General features: G+C 37.9%; 1 protein-coding gene across 1 annotated transcript; it reads left to right on the top strand.

Moving 5' to 3' along the window:
• The first annotated feature begins 435 nt into the window (after window positions 1-435).
• WSB1 (WD repeat and SOCS box containing 1) lies at window positions 436-17195 on the top strand. The gene is made up of 9 exons (XM_081109157.1): window positions 436-760; window positions 5557-5725; window positions 7073-7341; window positions 8474-8605; window positions 10180-10280; window positions 12459-12631; window positions 13134-13247; window positions 15444-15551; window positions 16061-17195. Exons 1-9 carry the CDS (start codon window positions 721-723, stop codon window positions 16218-16220), a joined length of 1266 nt encoding a protein of 421 aa, XP_080965283.1. The 5' UTR covers window positions 436-720; the 3' UTR covers window positions 16221-17195.
• Window positions 17196-19088: the final 1893 nt, after the last annotated feature.

Here is a 19088-nt window from a genome sequence, read left to right as displayed (position 1 = left end):
GTTCCCCAGCATATTGGGGGACGTGGCCAAATCGAGTTAAAACCTGAAATGTCTTTTTTGTTCCTTTCAGTTCAGCTAGTTTAAATCCCATGCAATCTTGAAGCTGTGGGCTAATATGTATTGTGCAATTCTCGGTTTGCCGTTGCAAAGGCAGTGCAACTTATAAATACCGTGCTCGGGGTCCCGGCGGGGAAAACCAGACCCAGTTAAACGCCTAGTCAGCGCCGACTCAGGAGTTCCGGCCCCCGCTTCCGCCTTCCCGCGCTTCCTTCTACCGCGGAATCGATCCCACCAGCTTAGGCGCGCGCTGGGGGGCGGGGCGCCGAACAGAGGCCGTCACGTCCCGAGCGTCGGGAGGCGGGGACTATGTCTGTGACGTCACGAGCCCCCGCCCCTCACCGTCCCGATATCATTCCCGCCGCCCGCCATTTTGTCTCCAGTGTCTCGTTTGCCGTCGACAGCGTGGAAGGGAGTGTCTGGGTCTGTAGACGTCAGGCAGCGACCAGGGTCTATTGTCTGAGTTTGACCCCGTAGTTCGGTCCGAGGCCTTCCGGAGCTTCCCCGGGGCAGTCGGCAGAGGCCGCCGCGACCGCCCCCGCCCCTCCCTCCGTCCCCGGGACCGGGAGGGACCCATCCCGCGTCACGCCCCTCAGCGCTCGCCGCTCCCTTCTCTGTCGTTGCGCCCGCCTCGCACCCCCGGAATCAGACGGTGCCCCATAGATGGCCAGCTTTCCTCCGAGGGTTAACGAGAAAGAGATCGGTGAGGAACGGGACGGTGGGCGAGGGGTGCTGGCGAGCGCGCGGGGGCTCGGGAGAGGCAGGGATCCGGCGGAGGAGGGTCGAGGGGAGCCCTGCGCGGCTGAGGGGGGTGGGGGGACCGGCCGAGCCCCGGAGCGAACTGGAAGGAAGCGGCCCGGCGCGCGGGTGGATGTAGCGAGGGAAAGAGGCGATCCTCATTGATGCGGCGCCCCCCCCCTCCCCTGCGCCTGGCCCCGGAGGCGGCGGCGCGCGGCTCTCAGCGTCGAGGGGACCGTGGGCGCCGAGCAGCGAGGGCCCCAGTGATGACCGGGGCCCGGGGCCGACACCCCCCTGGGGACCCCAGTCTCCTCCTCCGAGGTCCGATCGGGGCCGTGATCCTGGGATTTTCCTTGCTTGGCTCAGCCGCTGGGGCGTCGAGTGGGCAGGGGAGTGAGTCCTGGTCAAGACTGGGGGACTCTGACATTTTTATGATGCGAAAGTGAACTCGCGTGCTCCGAGCTGCAGTGAGTGAACGGCGGGGGTCCTCGTGTGCCCACCGCTCTTTTAAGGAGGGACGCGACCGAAGCGCCGCCATCAGCCCGGCAAAGGCAGTGTTTCAGAAATGGCCTGGCGTTAAGGAAGGGAGTGGTTCGGGGGAGGACGACTCCGAGTTATCTTTCGGGCGCCCAGGAGCAGGGAGGGGCCCGCGGCGGGGCGGAGTGGCCGCGGGGCAGCCGCGGGGCGGAAGGGCCGTCGGGAAAGGCTGTGCGCAAACTGGGGCACGGCCAGCTCCGCCGCCCGAAGCCGGGGCAGTGGGTGTCCCGGGTTGTGCGTCAAGACGTCAGTGGCTCAGTTAAAAAGCATCTCACGTTTTTGGGTTTTTTTTTTGGGGGGGGGGGTTCGGGGCGAGGGGTGGTGGAGGTACAGTGCATTGCTAGACTTAGTAAAAATTGCACATGTTGTATACCATACATATAGGTCATTTTTATTTTAAAAATTAAAATAGATGTAGCAACCTCCCCCCCCCCGCCAACAACAGCAAAAAAGCCCATCTCTGAACTTACTATGTTAATGTGAAGGTGGCCGCTGAGTAAGAGCCTTTGCATTCCCTTGTTCTTCAGCTGAATGGGTGCCCTGACTAAATCCATGGAGGAGGTATTTGTAGAGAAAGGGAGAAGCTGAGCCACCCAAATCGGCCTCTGTCCTGTCTATGGGCACATTTTTTATATTTAGAGACAGCGTAAAACGAAATGGCTTTAGTTTTAAGGGTAAGGTATTGAATGGCAGTTTAGGAAGGGAGCTTTATAATTCTGATTTTAATAACCTTTAAATTTGCAGAGAAAACAATTCGTATCCCATTTTTATTTTCACTGTGCTTTAAGACTAATATGCTCTGATGTGGCACATAGAACGCCGAAGAAGTTATTCTGAAATCAATAAAAGTATGCATTTTTTAAAAAGTTCTTACTTTTAGTCCAGTGGTTCCCTCCCTCCCCCCATTACATAATATCACAGATGAGTGATTTGCCTTTCTTTAATTTGTGTTTTTGCTTCACCTTGATGAACCATTTTGAAAACTTTTCAGTCCTTTCTTCTAAGGGATGGAGTGGACCTGCGTAAGGTAGAATCATCTAAGTAGCCTTTTCAATTACATTTTTTTTTTCATATTTAGGTCTCAGTGTTATTTCCTGGATATAAGGTTACTAAGTGCCGGCATAAAAATACTTTGGTCTTTTCTAACTGAACAAATTTTATTTAATCCTCATGGAGGATATTTGAGAGAGAAAAAGTGAAACATTGATATCAATTAAGTTACCTCCCTGGATTAGTTGCCTCCTGAATCAGCCCTGATAAGGGCCTGGTGCAAGGGAGGTATGAGCCCTTGACAGGAATCAAACCCGCAACCACTGGCGGATGGGAAACCAGCCAGGGCTTTTTTTGAAGTATCATTTGGATACAGGGTTAAACACTAGTATCTCTGTGTAGCTTTGTAGCTATCTGTAAGGACTTACTTTCCCCCTTCTTTCTTGGGTATTAATTATACCTATTTTGGTTCTCTACTACTTACTGAAGGAGGGGAGACAAGATTCCATGAATAATTAAATCTGTCAGGGAGTTTCTGCCCTCTTTCACAAGGCACTATCAAAGATCCTTTCTGGTTATGAAATTGCAGGGAGGAATGTGAAGAAGGAGCTAAATTTGGTTCAACAGTGACTCAGATGATGTGTACTACTGTACAGATATTAATAATGGAGAGTTGTATTTATGGCCGAGCTCCCATGGCAGGCAGCTTTCCCCTTATACAAGGTCTAAATCATACATTTCTTAGGATACCAACATTAAACAGTTGCAGGTAATGTAATAAAGGTTTATCTTAGAAAACTTTTCTCAAAGCACTTCATTATAAACATTGTGCTAGTTTAAAATATTGTACCAGTATTTAAATGAGTGCTTAAATCCATTTGATTAACTGAAAGATCATTTGCTCCACCTATGAATAAAGAAACACAAGGTAATTAATACAATTAATACAATTAATAATACTGTAACAGTATTTATTTGGTAGGTGTGCTTTTTATATTTCTTGAATTTATATTCAAGAATAAATTAGCTTATTATTTCGTGGTCTTTATTTGAACCAGTTTTTAAGTTGTTGATTTATTACCACCCTTTATATAAAGGAAGTTTGTGATTGTGGCCAAGGTAAAAGAAGAAAAAAAACCTCTGCCTTGTAATTAAAGATATTTTGGATGCTGAAAGAAAATAGAGTGATCTTAAAATACAGACCAAAAAAAGATGTTGGACTTGGAGGAATGTAAGGAAACATGGAGAGGCAAGCCCTTTCAAAAAGCCTTTGTATATTTAAAAAGTTATTCTGCAGGCATTTGAGAGTCACTCGTTTGGAAATTTTGTATTAAGAAAGTCACATTATTACTAATGAAGTTAATGTCACTTTATATTGTATTGATTACAAGTGAGTTGGCAGTAGGTGGTGGGGTGTTCTGCTGCTTTTATGAAGCCACATCTTAAGTACTGTGTTTAGTTCTGGGTGCCACTTTTATGAGGGCCATTATTAACTGGAGTTTATCCAGAAAAGTATGATGAAGGTGAAGATGGGAAATAGACTTGAAACTACCTAATCTAAGGAATGATCAAAAGGACTAGAAATTTTAGCCTGGTGAAAATATTTAGTTGATGATGTCATAGCTGTCTTCAGCATATGAATGTCATGTGAGCAGGATTAGGCTTATTCTCTTAGGTCAGAATCAGGACTGAGTGGGTGGAGTGGCAAGGAGGAAGATTCTGAGTCATCAAAAGGAAAATTTCTGATAATCTGAGCTACACCAAATCAGAATTAGCCTTATTAGATACTCATACTTATGAGTATCATAGAAAAATAGGTCTGTTTTGTTCCTTTACTTTTTAAACCATAGCTTATTCATTAATATATCAAAGAATTGGGCAATGAAATATTTAAATCACTTAAGAATGAGAACTTATACATGTACTTTCACATTCATTCAAGAATATAAGTGGTTCTTATTTGAATTGCAATACATAGAATAATATTGAAATTTAGTTGTTGGAAATAAACTGTAGAGATTACCAGGCAACTGACCACAAAATAGATCATAGGGAAACTAAACTTGACAAAAACTAATAACTGAGAAGGAAGAGTAGCAAAATGTGAAAAGTAAGACCAACCCAAGATAAAGAACATCCTTTCCCAAAATTGAGGAAATTCCAGCTGAGTATATATGCACACGTACGGAAGGAGCTTGTTGATCATACATGTTAAACACAATAAAAATTCTCTGTGCACTCTGTTAATAGGCCAGTTTTATTATGAATGCTAAATTTAAGACTCTTAGTTAAACAAAAAATGTATGGGATTGTCTGTTTTTTGTCCTTCAAAAAGCAAAATAATTATTTCATTTTGGGGTCAATTTGAAGCTTCTTAGGAAGATGATGAGGACCGCTGTTGAATGTTAGGCATTTAAAACACTGGTTGAGAGGTTGGACTAAATAGTCTTTAAGTCCCTTCTAGTTTTGAGGGTTTTGTGCTTTTTTTGTGACCATGGCCTAAAAAAGATAAGTATTTTCATGTTTGAATAGACCATTTTATAGTGCTTTTCTTTCAGTAATGATGTAGTATTGTATTTTATAATGGATTATGGTTTTTGAAAGCTACAGACTTTTTAGAAGATACTTTTCTTACAAAGTAACTTTAGTTTCTTGCGTTTTATTTTTTAATATGTTTTTATTAATATCAGAGAGAGGAAGGGAGAGATAGAAACATTGATGATGAAAGAGAATCATTGATCAGCTGTCTTCTGCATGCCCACTATCAGTGATCGAGCCCACAACCTGGTCATGTGCCCTGACTTTGTTCATGAGTAGACAATCATTGAGCCACATTGGCTGGGCAGTCTCTTGCATTTTAAATGTTAGCAAATTGATGACAACATAAGGCAGTGCAAAAGCCAGGACTTCAGAAATTGATAGCCCTGATTGACCTTTGCAGTATTGTTACTTGATCATTTTTTTTGGTTTATTTTAATTGAAATTTTCTAAAAAGCTCTTGCTTTGGAAAATTTTAGGAAGCTAACTTCAACAAAACTTGAAGATGTAATCATTAAGGGGTCTTTACACCAGATATGTCCTCTCAAAGGGTGGAAAGCAAAACTCACATCTTGTCCGTATAGGAAAAGGGAAAAATACTCAATGGAGTTAGTGTGTCCCAAAGTAATATGGAGGCAGTCTTAAATTCATTGCTGGTTATATATAATATCCTGTATTTTTCTTTTTCTTTTTTAGTGAGATCACGTACTATAGGTGAACTTTTGGCTCTAGCAGCTCCTTTTGACAAGAAATGTGGTCGTGAAAATTGGACTGTTGCTTTTGCTCCAGATGGTTCATACTTCGCTTGGTCTCAAGGATATTGTACAGTAAAGCTTGTTCCATGGTCCCAGTGCCTTACGAACTTGTAAGACACTTTTCTTTTTTGTACTTTGTATCTGCTTGTAGAATTTCCTGTTTTCAGTACATGGAGAGGAAAAAAAAAAAGATACTGATATTTAAGTTTTACCTTTGTAGATTGTTATAAAAATATTTTATCATAAGCTGAATGTATTGGAAAATTTGTGGGAAGAATTATCTGGCCTTACCCTATATAATAAAAGGCTAATATGCAAATTGTCCCCTTGACCAGGGGGTGGGGCCAGCTGGCCAACTGCCCTCGGCCCCTCATACTGACCAGCCCCGCCCCCACTCTGATCAGGGGTAGGGCCAGCCCGACCCCACCCATGCATGAATTGGTGCACTGGGCATCTGGTATGTTATAGAACACTTTTTCAGGTACTTTTGTGTTTTTAATAAATGTTTCTGTGTATTATAAGGCAGATTAATTGTGTAGTGTATATATTGTGTTGTGGCAGGTCAGATGACCTTTGTTATCTGATACTTTTTAATTTCACAATATTTCATTAGATAACAGAGGTGGCATAGATCATATAATTACTTTTTATGTACTTATCCTCTGGGTTTAATTGGGTTTGGATAATTGTTGAAAGTTTTTTTAAATGTATCATATATTAAATTTAATCTTTTCCTGCTTTTTGTGTGTAGTCTACTTTCATGGTTATACTTATTAATGTCCTTATTACATATTACTTTAGGTCAGTGATGGCGAACCTATGACACGTGTGTCAGAGGTGACACGCGAACTCATTTTTTTGGTTGATTTTTTCTTTGTTAAATGGCATTTAAATATGTAAAATAAATATCAAAAATATAAATCTTTGTTTTACTATGGTTGCAAATATCAAAAAATTTCTATATGTGACACGGCACCAGAGTTAAGTTAGGGTTTTTCAAAATGCTGACACGCCGAGCTCAAAAGGTTCGCCATCCCTGCTTTAGGTCTAGAAAGTATGGGAAACTACTGATTATTACCAGGGTGTTTTTAGGGAAATTTTCTGGTGTCAGCTTCACAATATCGTAACTTCTCGGTGGTTTTATTTCGTTTATTTGCTTATTTACACTTGCTTTCGGTTAATTAAAGGAGTCCTAACCGATACAGTGATTTCAAAGAAAAATTTGAAACAGATAAAATTACTTTATTGTTGAACTTCCTCTTTTTCCGCTATTGAGGATTTATTTGGTCATACCCTCATAGCTAATAACTTTTTTTTCCCTTCCCATTTATGGGATTCTATTGTTATTTAGTATCACAATAATAATATTGAGGTTAACAAAGATCATTTCATATCCACAGGAGTCCAGAATAAATAACTAAATTTTAATCTGACTTTTTTCCCCACGTCTTCCCCAGTCTCTTGCATGGCACAAAGAATATCACTAATTCAAACAGTTTGAGATTGTCAAGACAAAATAGTGATGGTGCTCAGAAAAATAAGCCTCGTGAACATATTATAGACTGTGGTGATATAGTCTGGAGTCTTGCTTTTGGATCTTCAGTTCCAGAAAAACAGAGTCGCTGTGTAAATATAGAATGGCATCGATTCAAATTTGGACAAGATCAGCTACTCCTTGCCACAGGATTAAGCAATGGGCGTATCAAAATATGGGATGTATATACAGGTATGGATTCAGAGTTTTAAAGGCAAGTTTGATTAGTTTATGATGGAGGGCGTTGCTAGTAGGCAGTAGAATATATGATTTGAGGATTTTAACTTAGTGAAAAGCAAGAATTGGTACAATGTGTCTTTTTAGTTAGCCTAATGACATCTTCAGCTGTGGTTTTAATTTAGGATAATAGAGTTCGCACTGCTTGATCAATCTTGAGAATATTACAGCACGAAGGGCATATCTAAGGAGTGTATCAAAGAGTAAGGTGATTTCTATTTTCAGTGGTTGATAGCTTACACGTTTCAAGGCAAATCTGGTTTTTAACAATCATTTAACCCTTTGGAAAGATTTTTAAAAATGAGTATTAGAATAATATGTACATTAGAATATAGCAGGTGATACAAACATGGAGTGGGGGTGTCAAATGTATTGGATTCTTGAAAAAAACTAAGCACATAGATTTTCATAGAAAACAAAACTCTTAAAATATTAGATGAACAAAGTACTTCCCCCCCCCACCCCCCCCCACTGGAATTATGTTTGAAAATTTAAGTGGTTGTGGGATAACGTGCATCTTTTGGGAAGTTTGATAATCCACTAGTAATCCAAGGCTAAGGAAAAGAAAAGGAAAATTTATATTTTAAAACCACAGTATACAAAGATTTAAAAATGATAATGGAAGTTTATATGTGTGTGTGTGTGTGTGTGTGTATGTACTAAATAATAACTTGTTCCAAGAGCTTGTGTATGCTTGAGGAATTTGAATTCCCTTTTAATTTTTTTTAATAAATACAGGCTTTGTGGCTCAGATGGTTGGGCATATACTGAAAGGTTGCCAATTCGATTCCTGGCCCAGGTTATAGGCTTGATCCCCAGTAAGGGGCTTGTAGGAGGCAGCCAATCGATGTTTCTGTCTCTCTCCCCCTCACTTTTCCTCTCTAAAAATCAATTTTAAAAATCTTAAACACACAATGTATATAGTGAATCTTTGAAGGTAATAGTAAAAACACTAATAAGTAAGTCATTTTACACTTGGTAAGCTAAAGATGTGCCCAAGTATTTTTTAAACGGTGAGGAACACTATAAAGTAGAAACTGATAAATGTTACTAACATTGGCTTATTTTCCCTTTTCATTGCATTTAGGAAAACTCCTCCTTAACTTGGTAGATCATACTGAAGTGGTCAGAGATTTAACTTTTGCTCCAGATGGGAGCTTGATCCTAGTGTCAGCTTCAAGAGACAAAACTCTGAGAGTGTGGGACCTGAAAGATGATGGTATGTCTTTTTTTTCCAGGCTATGAAAAAGAATTAGTTTCTTGATATTACTACTGAAAGATACTGGGTTTATCAGGGGCATTTGACTTATAAATGGCATATGATCAGTTTCCTTTTCTATACCTAGTTCTTTGGCCCTTTTCCCTGTATTGATAAAATCATAAATGTGACCCAGAATAGGAGCCAGCAGTTACTCTAAGTATACAATCTAATATTATTCACAAACTAACCACACAGATCTGTATCAACTATTTGAGGATAACATCTAGGTCAGTTTTAGGGTTTTATATGAACTGGTTATGTTGGTTTATTTCCTTATCTTAGGGAGAGTTATTAACTTCCTTCATTTGCTTAGTGAAAATTTAAGTAGACCTTATAGGATAACAAACAGATGTAACTTAGTGATCTAATAAAATTTAGATTGAAATATGGTTTGTACATCAGAATTTATAACATGTAAATGCTAGTAAGTATATTATTATGTTGGATAGATAAAGTAAGAAATTACTTTATATAAGTAAAATTACCCTTTAATATAATAAAAGGTATGTGAGTGCAAGTACTCATTTTTTTCTGAAACCTTGATACTTGTGATGCTTAAAGTTTTGGAGGACCATAGAGAGTATATCTTCCCTCTTCTTAGCCTTTAATGAGTTTATAGTTTTAACTAAAACCTTGTATTTAAATAAGATCTGCTAATTCTCTAACAGCCACAAGCTGAAAGTTGACAGGCTTGCTTAGCTTAATGTAGTAGGAAGCAAAACTCTCAGATTTGGAGACTTGTTCCAGCTGATGGGTAGCAACCGTTGCCTAATAAAATCATATGTTATTCCCAAACTATGAGGTGCTTCCTCTGCATTTTATCAATCCTCTGATTTCTCAGGTGTCGAAGGGTTAAGGGATCCCAATACTTAAAACAGTTTGGTAATTAAATTTTTATATTCTTGTACATATCACACAATGCTTGCTTTCTCAACATGTTTTAAGAATGTAGACTTAGTAAAATGTAAGCACCAAACGAGTAGGGATTTTTATTCACAGCTGTATCTTCACTTCCTGGCATGTAGTAGGTATTCAGTAAATATTTGTAAAATTAAGAGTTAAAATATTCTTGGCCATAATTGTGTGTTTAGGGTATAATGTACAGGGAATTTGGAGTAGAATGTAGATTACCAAAAAGAAAGAAGGGTGAAAAGACATTTTGAAGATGTTTATTAAAGCTTAACCTTGCTGTATTTCAGTTTTTTCATTTGTAGAATAAAGGGATTAGACCAAAAGAAGTCTTTTCTATAAATGAAGAGTGAGCAGATTTTTTTCTTAAAGAGCCAAATAGCAAATGTTAGGCTTGTGGACCATGCTAACTCGGCCATAGTTACTCAATTCTGCCTTTGGAGTGCAACATAAACAAATTGGCATGATTGTATTCCAGTAAAACTTTAGTTACAAAAATGAGTAACTGATGTGTATTACTAACTGTCACTGTAGAAGTTTGTGATTCTATGATTCTGCCATTTTCGAATGATACTCATTTGAAGTGGATTCTAGGGTTAACATGGGTATTTCTTTTTTTTCAGGAAACATGATGAAAGTCTTGAGAGCCCATCAGAACTGGGTGTACAGCTGTGCATTCTCTCCTGACTCTTCCATGCTGTGCTCAGTGGGAGCCAGTAAAGCCGTATGTGTCAAAGTTCTTATACATTTGTTGCGAATTAGATTATAATAATGTGTGCATAATCACTTTTAAATCTAAGTAACATCAAGTCTGTGCTCGGTGTCATGAATATCTTAAATGTTTTATTTTGTGATGCAGTATTTGCATGAGGGAAATTAAATATAATTATTGATTGTGAAGTAAGAAATTATATTACTTTTAGTTAGAGATACTATTCATAAAAGAGGGAGTTTGTCAAATTTATTTTTTTCTAAGATCTAGGAAAGTTTATGTGCTATGGAGGAGATATAGTCCAAATGTTAAGACATTCCCTTGCTAATAATTTTCTTCTTTGTTGTTCTATTTTTTTTTGTCCAGTTTGCTGTTTAAAAAGTTTGAGTCCCAGCTGGACCTGGACATTTATCTGAGAAAAAGTAACTTAAAAGTCTAATAAAAATGAAAATAGCACTCATGTATGTCCTAGAGTGAATTACAGAAGAAATTTGGTATAATAAAGTAACTCTTAAGAGGGTTACGCTTACTGATGAATTCTCTAGTTGTCTACCAGCTCAGTATAGTTAGAGATCTTTTTAGCTTCAGATACTTATTGAAAATGGTTGAAGTCCAAATACATGTGATAATGGGGGGGTGGGAGGTTGGTTAAAATGCATTTTATCTGTCCAAGAACTATGTTAAAATGATAGTTGCAAATGTTGGAAGTTTAGAAAAAATACTTAGTTTAGTTCTTTAAAAATCGTAAGAACCACAAAGCTAGATGTTGACATTGCTATTTTAGGCTGTGTGTTTTCCATATGCTTCTTGCTTTCCCTGTCACAGGTGGTGGCAGCAATATTGGTGTGATTGAGGTTATGCTGGCACCACTCGCACACAGGCGCACAATGGTGTTAGCTGGGCAGAAAGAGTGGCATCTCTGGCTACCGGGCTGGGGGCGACCTTTACCATAGGATGAAGTAACCTTGCATTCGGCTGCAAGGTGTACTGTACGTACACAGGTGCTGGTCGATGTCCACTTTCTGCTTTTCTTTCTTTCTTTTTTTCTTTTTTAAAATAATTTCCCCCCAGTGAAACCCACTGACTCCTCCAAGTAAATTGATCTTCCAGTCTGGAATTGGGAGTCTGATATGTGAAACCATGTAATGTAATTAATTGGCTTTCAGATGGTTTCTCTGTACTATTTTTTGGAATTCTTTAAGATGGTAGAGATACCTTAAGTCTGATCCAATTAAAAATTTGTGTGTTTTTTTTCCCCTTTGGAAGTAATATATTGTGTCTGTGCAGAAAAAAATGTAGCCAAAAGGATTGTTTTATCCCAAGAGGAAGAGAAGTTGTCTTACTAGAATTGTTAAATTTCCAATCTCACTTTTAGTATAACAGACTGCAGTAAACATTCGAATCCTATTTATAGTTATTCTGCACAGTCTACTTACTGATTTTAAAATCTAAAACTATATGTGAACTTGTACTAAAGTAATTTAAATGTTTTATACTTGAAATGACTAATAATGATTGTGTGGTCAATTTGGGAAAATCAGATTAGCAAATCTTGATTCACAGAAATGTTGTTATTGTATTGTTTTCATAAATTAGCATTTTCATTTTGTAATGTGGCTTAACATCCTTGTTGTTTGCCAAAGAAATTTCATTTGGCTGTGAAAATTCTCCTTGCTTGCAGTATCTGTTTCTCTTCCTAGGCTCACGTTGGTGACCCAAGCCTTTTGTAAACAAGTGATTATCTCAAAGGAGATGCCAATGGAGTAACAATTTGTTAACCTTACATTTTCTGTCTGTATATTTTTTAAAAATTTGGTAGTTTCTGGAAGAAAAAGAAGGGGGTTTGTAATACTTAACCCTATTTATTTCTGTATATTTTAATTAATTAGTTTTTGGAATAAATGGATTTCAGTATAACTGGTTAAATTACATTGCCTTTTTTATGTTTAGGCTTATTTTTAATTAACATTTAACAGAAACATTTGAAATAGAATTTGCATGTCTACTTTAATTAACTTAAAGACTGATTTTAATCTGACTATGACACTGAGCATATTATTTTAATTATCCATAATTTATAATCTTTAATTTAATATAATCTGGATTAAATTTAGCAGTTTTAGTTTAAGATGTCCCATTTTGTCCTCTGTGTGTCTGAGTGAAGCTATAACATTTGCCTTTTTATTGCAGGTTTTCCTCTGGGATATGGATAAGTACACAATGATACGGAAACTAGAAGGACATCACCATGATGTGGTAGCTTGTGACTTTTCTCCTGATGGAGCATTGCTGGCTACTGCATCTTATGATACTCGGGTATATGTCTGGGATCCACATACTGGAGACATTCTGATGGAATTTGGGTAGGTACAGCATGAATTACTTTAGTCTGTAATTCATCTCTGGCTATCAGTATAACTTTTTAAAAATTATGAATGATTAGAATTAACATGTGAAACCTAAAATTGCAGTCTATTGGAATTTAAAATTTTATTATTATTTAAGCCCTTGAATATTGCAAAGCTTTAAATATAAATTCTAAAAATTAAACTTGGCTCTCTTGATATAGATCTTGTTACTTAACAGGACATGACTATAGAAGTGGTAATTATATTTAGAGTTTCATGTTGGGAAAAAAAGTTAAAACTAGAGTTGAACTTAATCTTAGTGCCTTAAACCACATTCTTAAAAGGAGATTAGTAATTCTTTTCAGGTTCCTTTAATTTGGATATATCAGCTCTTCTTAAGTCTTAGTTATGTTAAGGTCACTTTAAACATTACTCAAAGACAGATGTACTTTGTACCTGGGTAGTTTTGTTTCTTGAAGTGATACATTTCCACTGAAAACATGTATTTCGACCTCAGGCACCTGTTTCCCCCACCTACTCCAATTTTTGCTGGAGGAGCAAATGACCGATGGGTACGATCTGTATCTTTTAGTCATGATGGACTGCATATTGCAAGCCTTGCTGATGATAAGTAAGTGTGTGAATTACAGCTTGAACTACTTATTGCCTTTTAAAGATTTCCTTTTATCTGTCTACTTATAACATTCTTAAGGCTAAAGAAAAAAAGCCTTTTTACAGTTTGGGTTTTAGTGTCTCTCTTTTTTAAAAAAATATATTTTTATTGATTTTAGAGAGGAAGGGAGAGGGATAGAAAGATAGAAACATCAATGTTGAGAGAGAATCATTGATCGGCTGCCTCCTGCACACCCCCCACTGGGGATCGAGCCTGCAACCCAGGCATGTGCCCTTGACCGGAATCGAACCTGGGACCCTTCAGTCCACAGGCCGACGCTCTATCCACTGAGCCAAACCAGCTAGGGCTAGTGTCTCTTTCTTTAGACAAGAACCTGGGAGATGTTGGTGTGTCTTAAAGAATGTTGACCTGAATAGTATCCATGTAAACTAAAGATAATGCATAACTTTCCCTGTGTTCCTTTTTGTTGTTGTTGTTGTTATTTATTTATATATTTTTTACCAGAGGCCTAATGCACGAAATTCGTGCAAGAGTAGGCCTTCCTTCCCCCAACTGCTGGCACTGGCTTCCCTCTGGCACCCGGGACCCAGGCTTCCCTCGCAGCCCCGGCTTCGTCCGGAAGGATGTCCAGTCTAATTAGCATATTACACTTTTCCTATTATAGATTACTGACAGCATTATAGATGTCTCCCATTTCTCCCCCCCTTTGCTCCCTTCCCACCCAGCCCCCCGCCCTCCCTTCCTGTGTTCCTTGTTTGTGAACTAGTTCGGGAAAACTGGGTGGATTTTTAACTAGCTTTTAGCCCAGCAGTGCTGTCTTACAAAGGTTGAAGTAAAAGGACATTGTCAAAGTGATAAATGGTAAAAAGAGTAATTTATATCCACCGCAGTTGAGACTACAAGATGAAATGTCACATGAATGAGATTTTATTTATTGGTAAGAAGCAGAAACTAGATGTAGCCATTCCATTTTCTCATGCTTTTATCATACAGTGTGCATGGATGTAGCATTAAGAAATTTGGTCCCATTAATTCTGAAAGCAACACACTATCATCTTTCCAGAATGTTAGCAAATGTACAGGGAGAGTTCTTTTTTATCCTCCAGTAATCATTGTTTTCCTGTTTGCTTGGGTAAATTCTGAATGTCAGTTTTCTACTGTTCCTAGACACACTACCTATGTAAAATGGCGTTATACATGTCTTGGAAATATAGTAAAACATCATATAGTGGGTTTTAAATGTCAGAAAAAGGGGAAAGGTTGGGCTGTGAGCATTATGGATCTAAACTGAGGAGGGAAGACAGACATGCATTAGAGTTTCTTAAGTGTGAGTTGATCCAAATTACCAGTTGTTATAGACCAGTGATGGCGAACCTTTGGAGCTCGGCGTGTCAGCATTTTGAAAAACCCTAACTTAACTCTGGTGCCGTGTCACGTATAGAAATTTTTTTATATTTGCAACCATAGTAAAACAAAGACTTATATTTTTTATATTTATTTTATATATTTAAATGCCATTTAACAAAGAAAAATCAACCAAAAAAAATGAGTTCGCCTGTCACCTGACACGTGTGTCAGATTCGCCATCACTGGTATAGACTATGCTTTTTTTTTTTTTTTAATATATTTTTATTGATTTCAGAGAGGAAGGGAGAGGGAGATAGAAACATCAGTGATGAGAGAGAATCATTGACTGACTGCCTCCTGCACATTCCCACTGGGGATTGAGCCATCACAACCCAGGCATACCCCTTGACCGGAATCAAACTCGGGACTCTTCAGTCCATAGGCCAACACTCCATCCACTAAGCCAAACCAGCTAGGGCTTTTTTTTTTTAATCCTCACTTGAGAATGTGTTTATTGATTTTAGGAGGTGTGGGGAAAGATAGATGTCAGAGAGAAACATCGATGGGTTGTCTCCTGTACACACCCCAACCAGGGATCCAAACTTGCAACTTAGGTATGTTCCTGACCGAGAAGGAACTGCTCCACCCAACTGAGCCACCCGGCCAGGGCAAGACTATAACACTCTTTATAAAGCAAGTTACAGTAATTGCTTATTGCAGTGATTTGTGTGTGAATGTACTGTTTTGTGACTCAGAACATAGTGGTATTTTTTTGTCAATTTTAAAAGTTGTTTTTACATTAAATTTCCTACTAGATATTTACTGGACAATGTTTTTCCTTTTCAGAATGGTGCGGTTCTGGAGAATTGATGAGGATTATCCAGTACAAGTTGCACCTTTGAGCAATGGTCTTTGCTGTGCCTTTTCTACTGATGGCAGTGTTTTAGCTGCTGGGTAAATCCATTTTTCTGCTTTGTTTTTAACAAGACAATTTCAGGTGGTTTTTAATCAAAACAGCCAGTATTATTGTCAGTAAATCTTTAATGAGGGCTCTTTATAATATTAGCTTTGTCATAAGAGGAGATGATGATCATTGGTTAGGTTTCCTTAATAATTTTTTCTTTTTATATATTGATTTCAGAGAGGTAGGAAGAGGGAGAGAGAGATAGAAACATTAATGATGAGAGAGATTCATTGATCCTCTGGTTCCTGCATGCTCCACACTGGGGATTGAGCCTGCAACCAGGCATATATACCCTGACCGGAAATTGAACCATGACTTCCTGGTTCATAGGTCAATGCTCAAACACTAAGCCATGCTGGCTGGGCCTTAATTAGGTTTAAACGTGCAATTTGTGACTCTAATACACAGCCTTGGACGATAATTGTTTGAACTGTAGGATGTTGAAATACATGTATTTGGATGACCGAGCTTGTGATTTTTTTGTTTTGTTTCTGTTTAGGACACATGATGGAAGTGTGTATTTTTGGGCCACTCCAAGGCAAATCCCTAGCCTTCAACATTTATGTCGCATGTCAATCCGGAGAGTGATGCCTACCCAAGAAGTCCAGAAACTGCCGGTTCCTTCCAAAGTGTTGGAGTTTCTCTCCTATCGTATATAGAGGACTCTGTAATAAGAGTAGGAGGGACTAATGGAACACACTTTACACAAACCTCAAGCTTTACTGACTTCAAGTATCTGCTTTTCAAGGGTTAGATTTATTTAATTTGATACGTTCTTGTACTGCATTTTGATTAGTTGAGTTTTTAAAATATTATTTATAGACCACAGTAGAAATATTTCTGAACATATAAAATGTAATTTTTTTCTAAAATTTAACTGTGAAAACATACATACATGTACATATTTAGATATAAGCTGCTATGTGTTGAATGGACCTTTCTGCTTTTCTCATCTTTAGTTCCAACATTTATATGTTGTTTCAATAGAGCCACAACATGTATCTTTGCTGTAAAGTGTAAGAAACTTTTTTTTATTTTGGAACACTGATTTTAGATGGTAAATATTGACTTAAGAAAGTTGAATTGCCTCATATAAAATGCATTTGGAGGTAGGGGGCAGACAACTGACTTGCAAGTAAAAGTTTTTGTATAGGAAAAGGATTTTGTTTTCCGTAACAATGGCATCTGAGAGAGTTTGAATGTGACATTATTCAATTAAAAACAGCCAGGATTTAACTAGAAAAAGGGTGTCATTTCCCCCGTCAAACTGCTGCTGCAGACCTTAGTTTTGGAAAGCAGCTTGTTAATTTAATCTTTGTATATAAAGTATTACAAATTTTAGTCAATTTAAAAATCCATCTACTGTATTATTGCTAAATATTTTGCTGTCTGTAGTAAGGTTCAGTTATGTTAAGACCATGGTTTTGTGCTTTTTGTTGTTTTTGTTTTTACATGTATCCTGTGTTTCTGCAGGGGATAATATTGGTGACTTACCACAGAGAAGCAATACAGCATACCTGCTTTTGCCCTCTGTTACTTATCTTACCTGCAGATGTTAAGAATGTATGTATCATGTAAAATTCTGATTATATATTTTTTGTTCGAGTTTTTTAATTAAAGACAAAAAATCACTATCTTCTGCAAATTTTTTTTTTTTAAATATGTTGGAAGGTTTAATACTTTTTGTCTGTCTCCATTTTAAGATTGATGGAGCACCACAAGCAAATGAAGTATAAGTAAGGTAGTGAAGAAATAGCACAAGTATAGGGCTAGAGTTAATGCTTCATGAATTTAACTTGTACATTGTTTCTTCTGGGAGAATTGTTGCAGTAATGCTTTAAGAATAGCTTTTTTGAATGAATGATTCTCTGGAAAGGCCAGAATTGCTTGCTTCCTTTTCTCATGAAAACCATAGAGCCAAGATGAAAGGGAGATTGAAGAATATGAGTCAAGTAGAAACATGCTTATATCTTCCATCCTTTGGGAAGACGGTAATAACAGGATGGTAATACTTTAATGTATGAGTGACCAAAGCAAGGGAAGTAGGGAGAAGATGTAGTTGGAGTCTTTAACATGGTCAGAATCTGACTACATGATTTTAAAATGATACTGCTTCTTTCTCTCTTCTAGTCTTTGCCACAAGCACATCATTTAGAGAACTGGCAAGAGATTATTTATGTTTAGATTTGGTATCCTAGTTTAGTACCAAATAGGGCTGTGTGTAAACATAGGGAAATGCCTCTCATGTTCAGCAGCCAAGCTATCTTTTCACAATTTCAAATGATCTAAGGTGATTTCAAATAACTTAAAGGCCTATATCTTGATCTTGGGTTGGCAAATCTTAAATTTTTGATCCCAGAAATTCCCTGCCTGCTTGTGATTAAGACTAAGTTGAATTCAACTGGTTTTCACTGCCTTCGGGGCAGCAAGACCAAAAAAGGCTGGATGGAGCATGCTTCTGGGTTGAGGCATGGGCTTGTGGATACAGAGGACCTGGCTGTCGGCCAGCCAGCTTTGGGATAAACTACAAAGTAAAACATTATCTCACAATCCAGAAACCATTGAGAGTGGATTTAACCTCCAGATTAATCAGATTGAAAGTTTGTGGGTGATGAACATTTTATCCAAGTAATTCTGATCAGATTCTGGCCTACGACAGTGTTTTAACTACAGAATTTATAGATCTTAAAACAATACTTATTATAGAGTTGTATATGGGTTTACTCTTAGGTCATTTTCAAAATCATACAGTTAATTGAAGTACACTGATTATTTTTTACATCCTTTCCCCCTCAGAAGTAAGAGCTTTTGGTAGCAAACAAAGTGTAATCAGGAGAAAGGGTCATCGTAACCTTGGCTTATGTTTCCACTAAGATGTTTGGGAGGAATAAAGATTAATGGGCAATCTCAACCTGCCTTTTGCTTTGTAAAGCTTGCCTTTATAGGTTTGTGTGGTTGTGACTTGGTACTTATAGAGGTTTATTTTAACCGTTGAAGAATCAGGAGGGGGGGAAAAAAGGCTGAATGAGGCTAGGATTGGGGAAGAAGAAACAAATTTAATTCCATTTAAATGAACTCCAGCGTTATTTTCCCTATTAGAGACTGCAACTGTGATTATTCTTGTGGTTTCTCTTTTAGAGACAATGTTAGAAATCCAGGAGCTTTTCCCACTTGTAACATCACAGGAAAATAAACCCCTGACTTTGTTAAGGAAAAATGATAATACATTGATGATGGCGATAGGCTTTTTTATGTTTGTTTTGTTTTAAATCAGTCTGAAGCAGTAATGGCTCTTTTTAAAAATTATTCTCCAAAAAGAGTGTGAGCTAGAAATCATCTCTTGTAAGGTCAGGAAACGAGATGAAATGACTTGCAATGAAGACAGATGAAGTGGCAACTCCAGTAAGTTATTTTATGTATATTAATTAATAATGAAATGTTCTCACCAAAAAAAAAAAAAAAAAGGATTATGTATGTTAAAAGTTACCTGAGAAAGAGGAATGAGGATAATATAAAATGGAAACTAT

This window comes from Myotis nattereri, assembly GCF_964212035.1.
Source record: "Myotis nattereri genome assembly, chromosome: 16".
Classification (NCBI taxonomy): Eukaryota; Metazoa; Chordata; class Mammalia; order Chiroptera; family Vespertilionidae; genus Myotis; species Myotis nattereri.
Note: the sequence above shows the minus strand (reverse complement) of the source record. Positions and strands in the feature narration are given on the sequence as shown.

Bases quoted from the DNA above. Each gene is read 5' to 3' on its own strand.
- WSB1 (XM_081109157.1), top strand. From the start codon at position 721: ATGGCCAGCTTTCCTCCGAGGGTTAACGAGAAAGAGATCG. The intron at 7,342-8,473 runs GTATGGATTCAG...CATTGCATTTAG, and splicing joins AATATGGGATGTATATACAG to GAAAACTCCTCCTTAACTTG. The intron at 13,248-15,443 runs GTAAGTGTGTGA...TTTCCTTTTCAG, and splicing joins GCAAGCCTTGCTGATGATAA to AATGGTGCGGTTCTGGAGAA.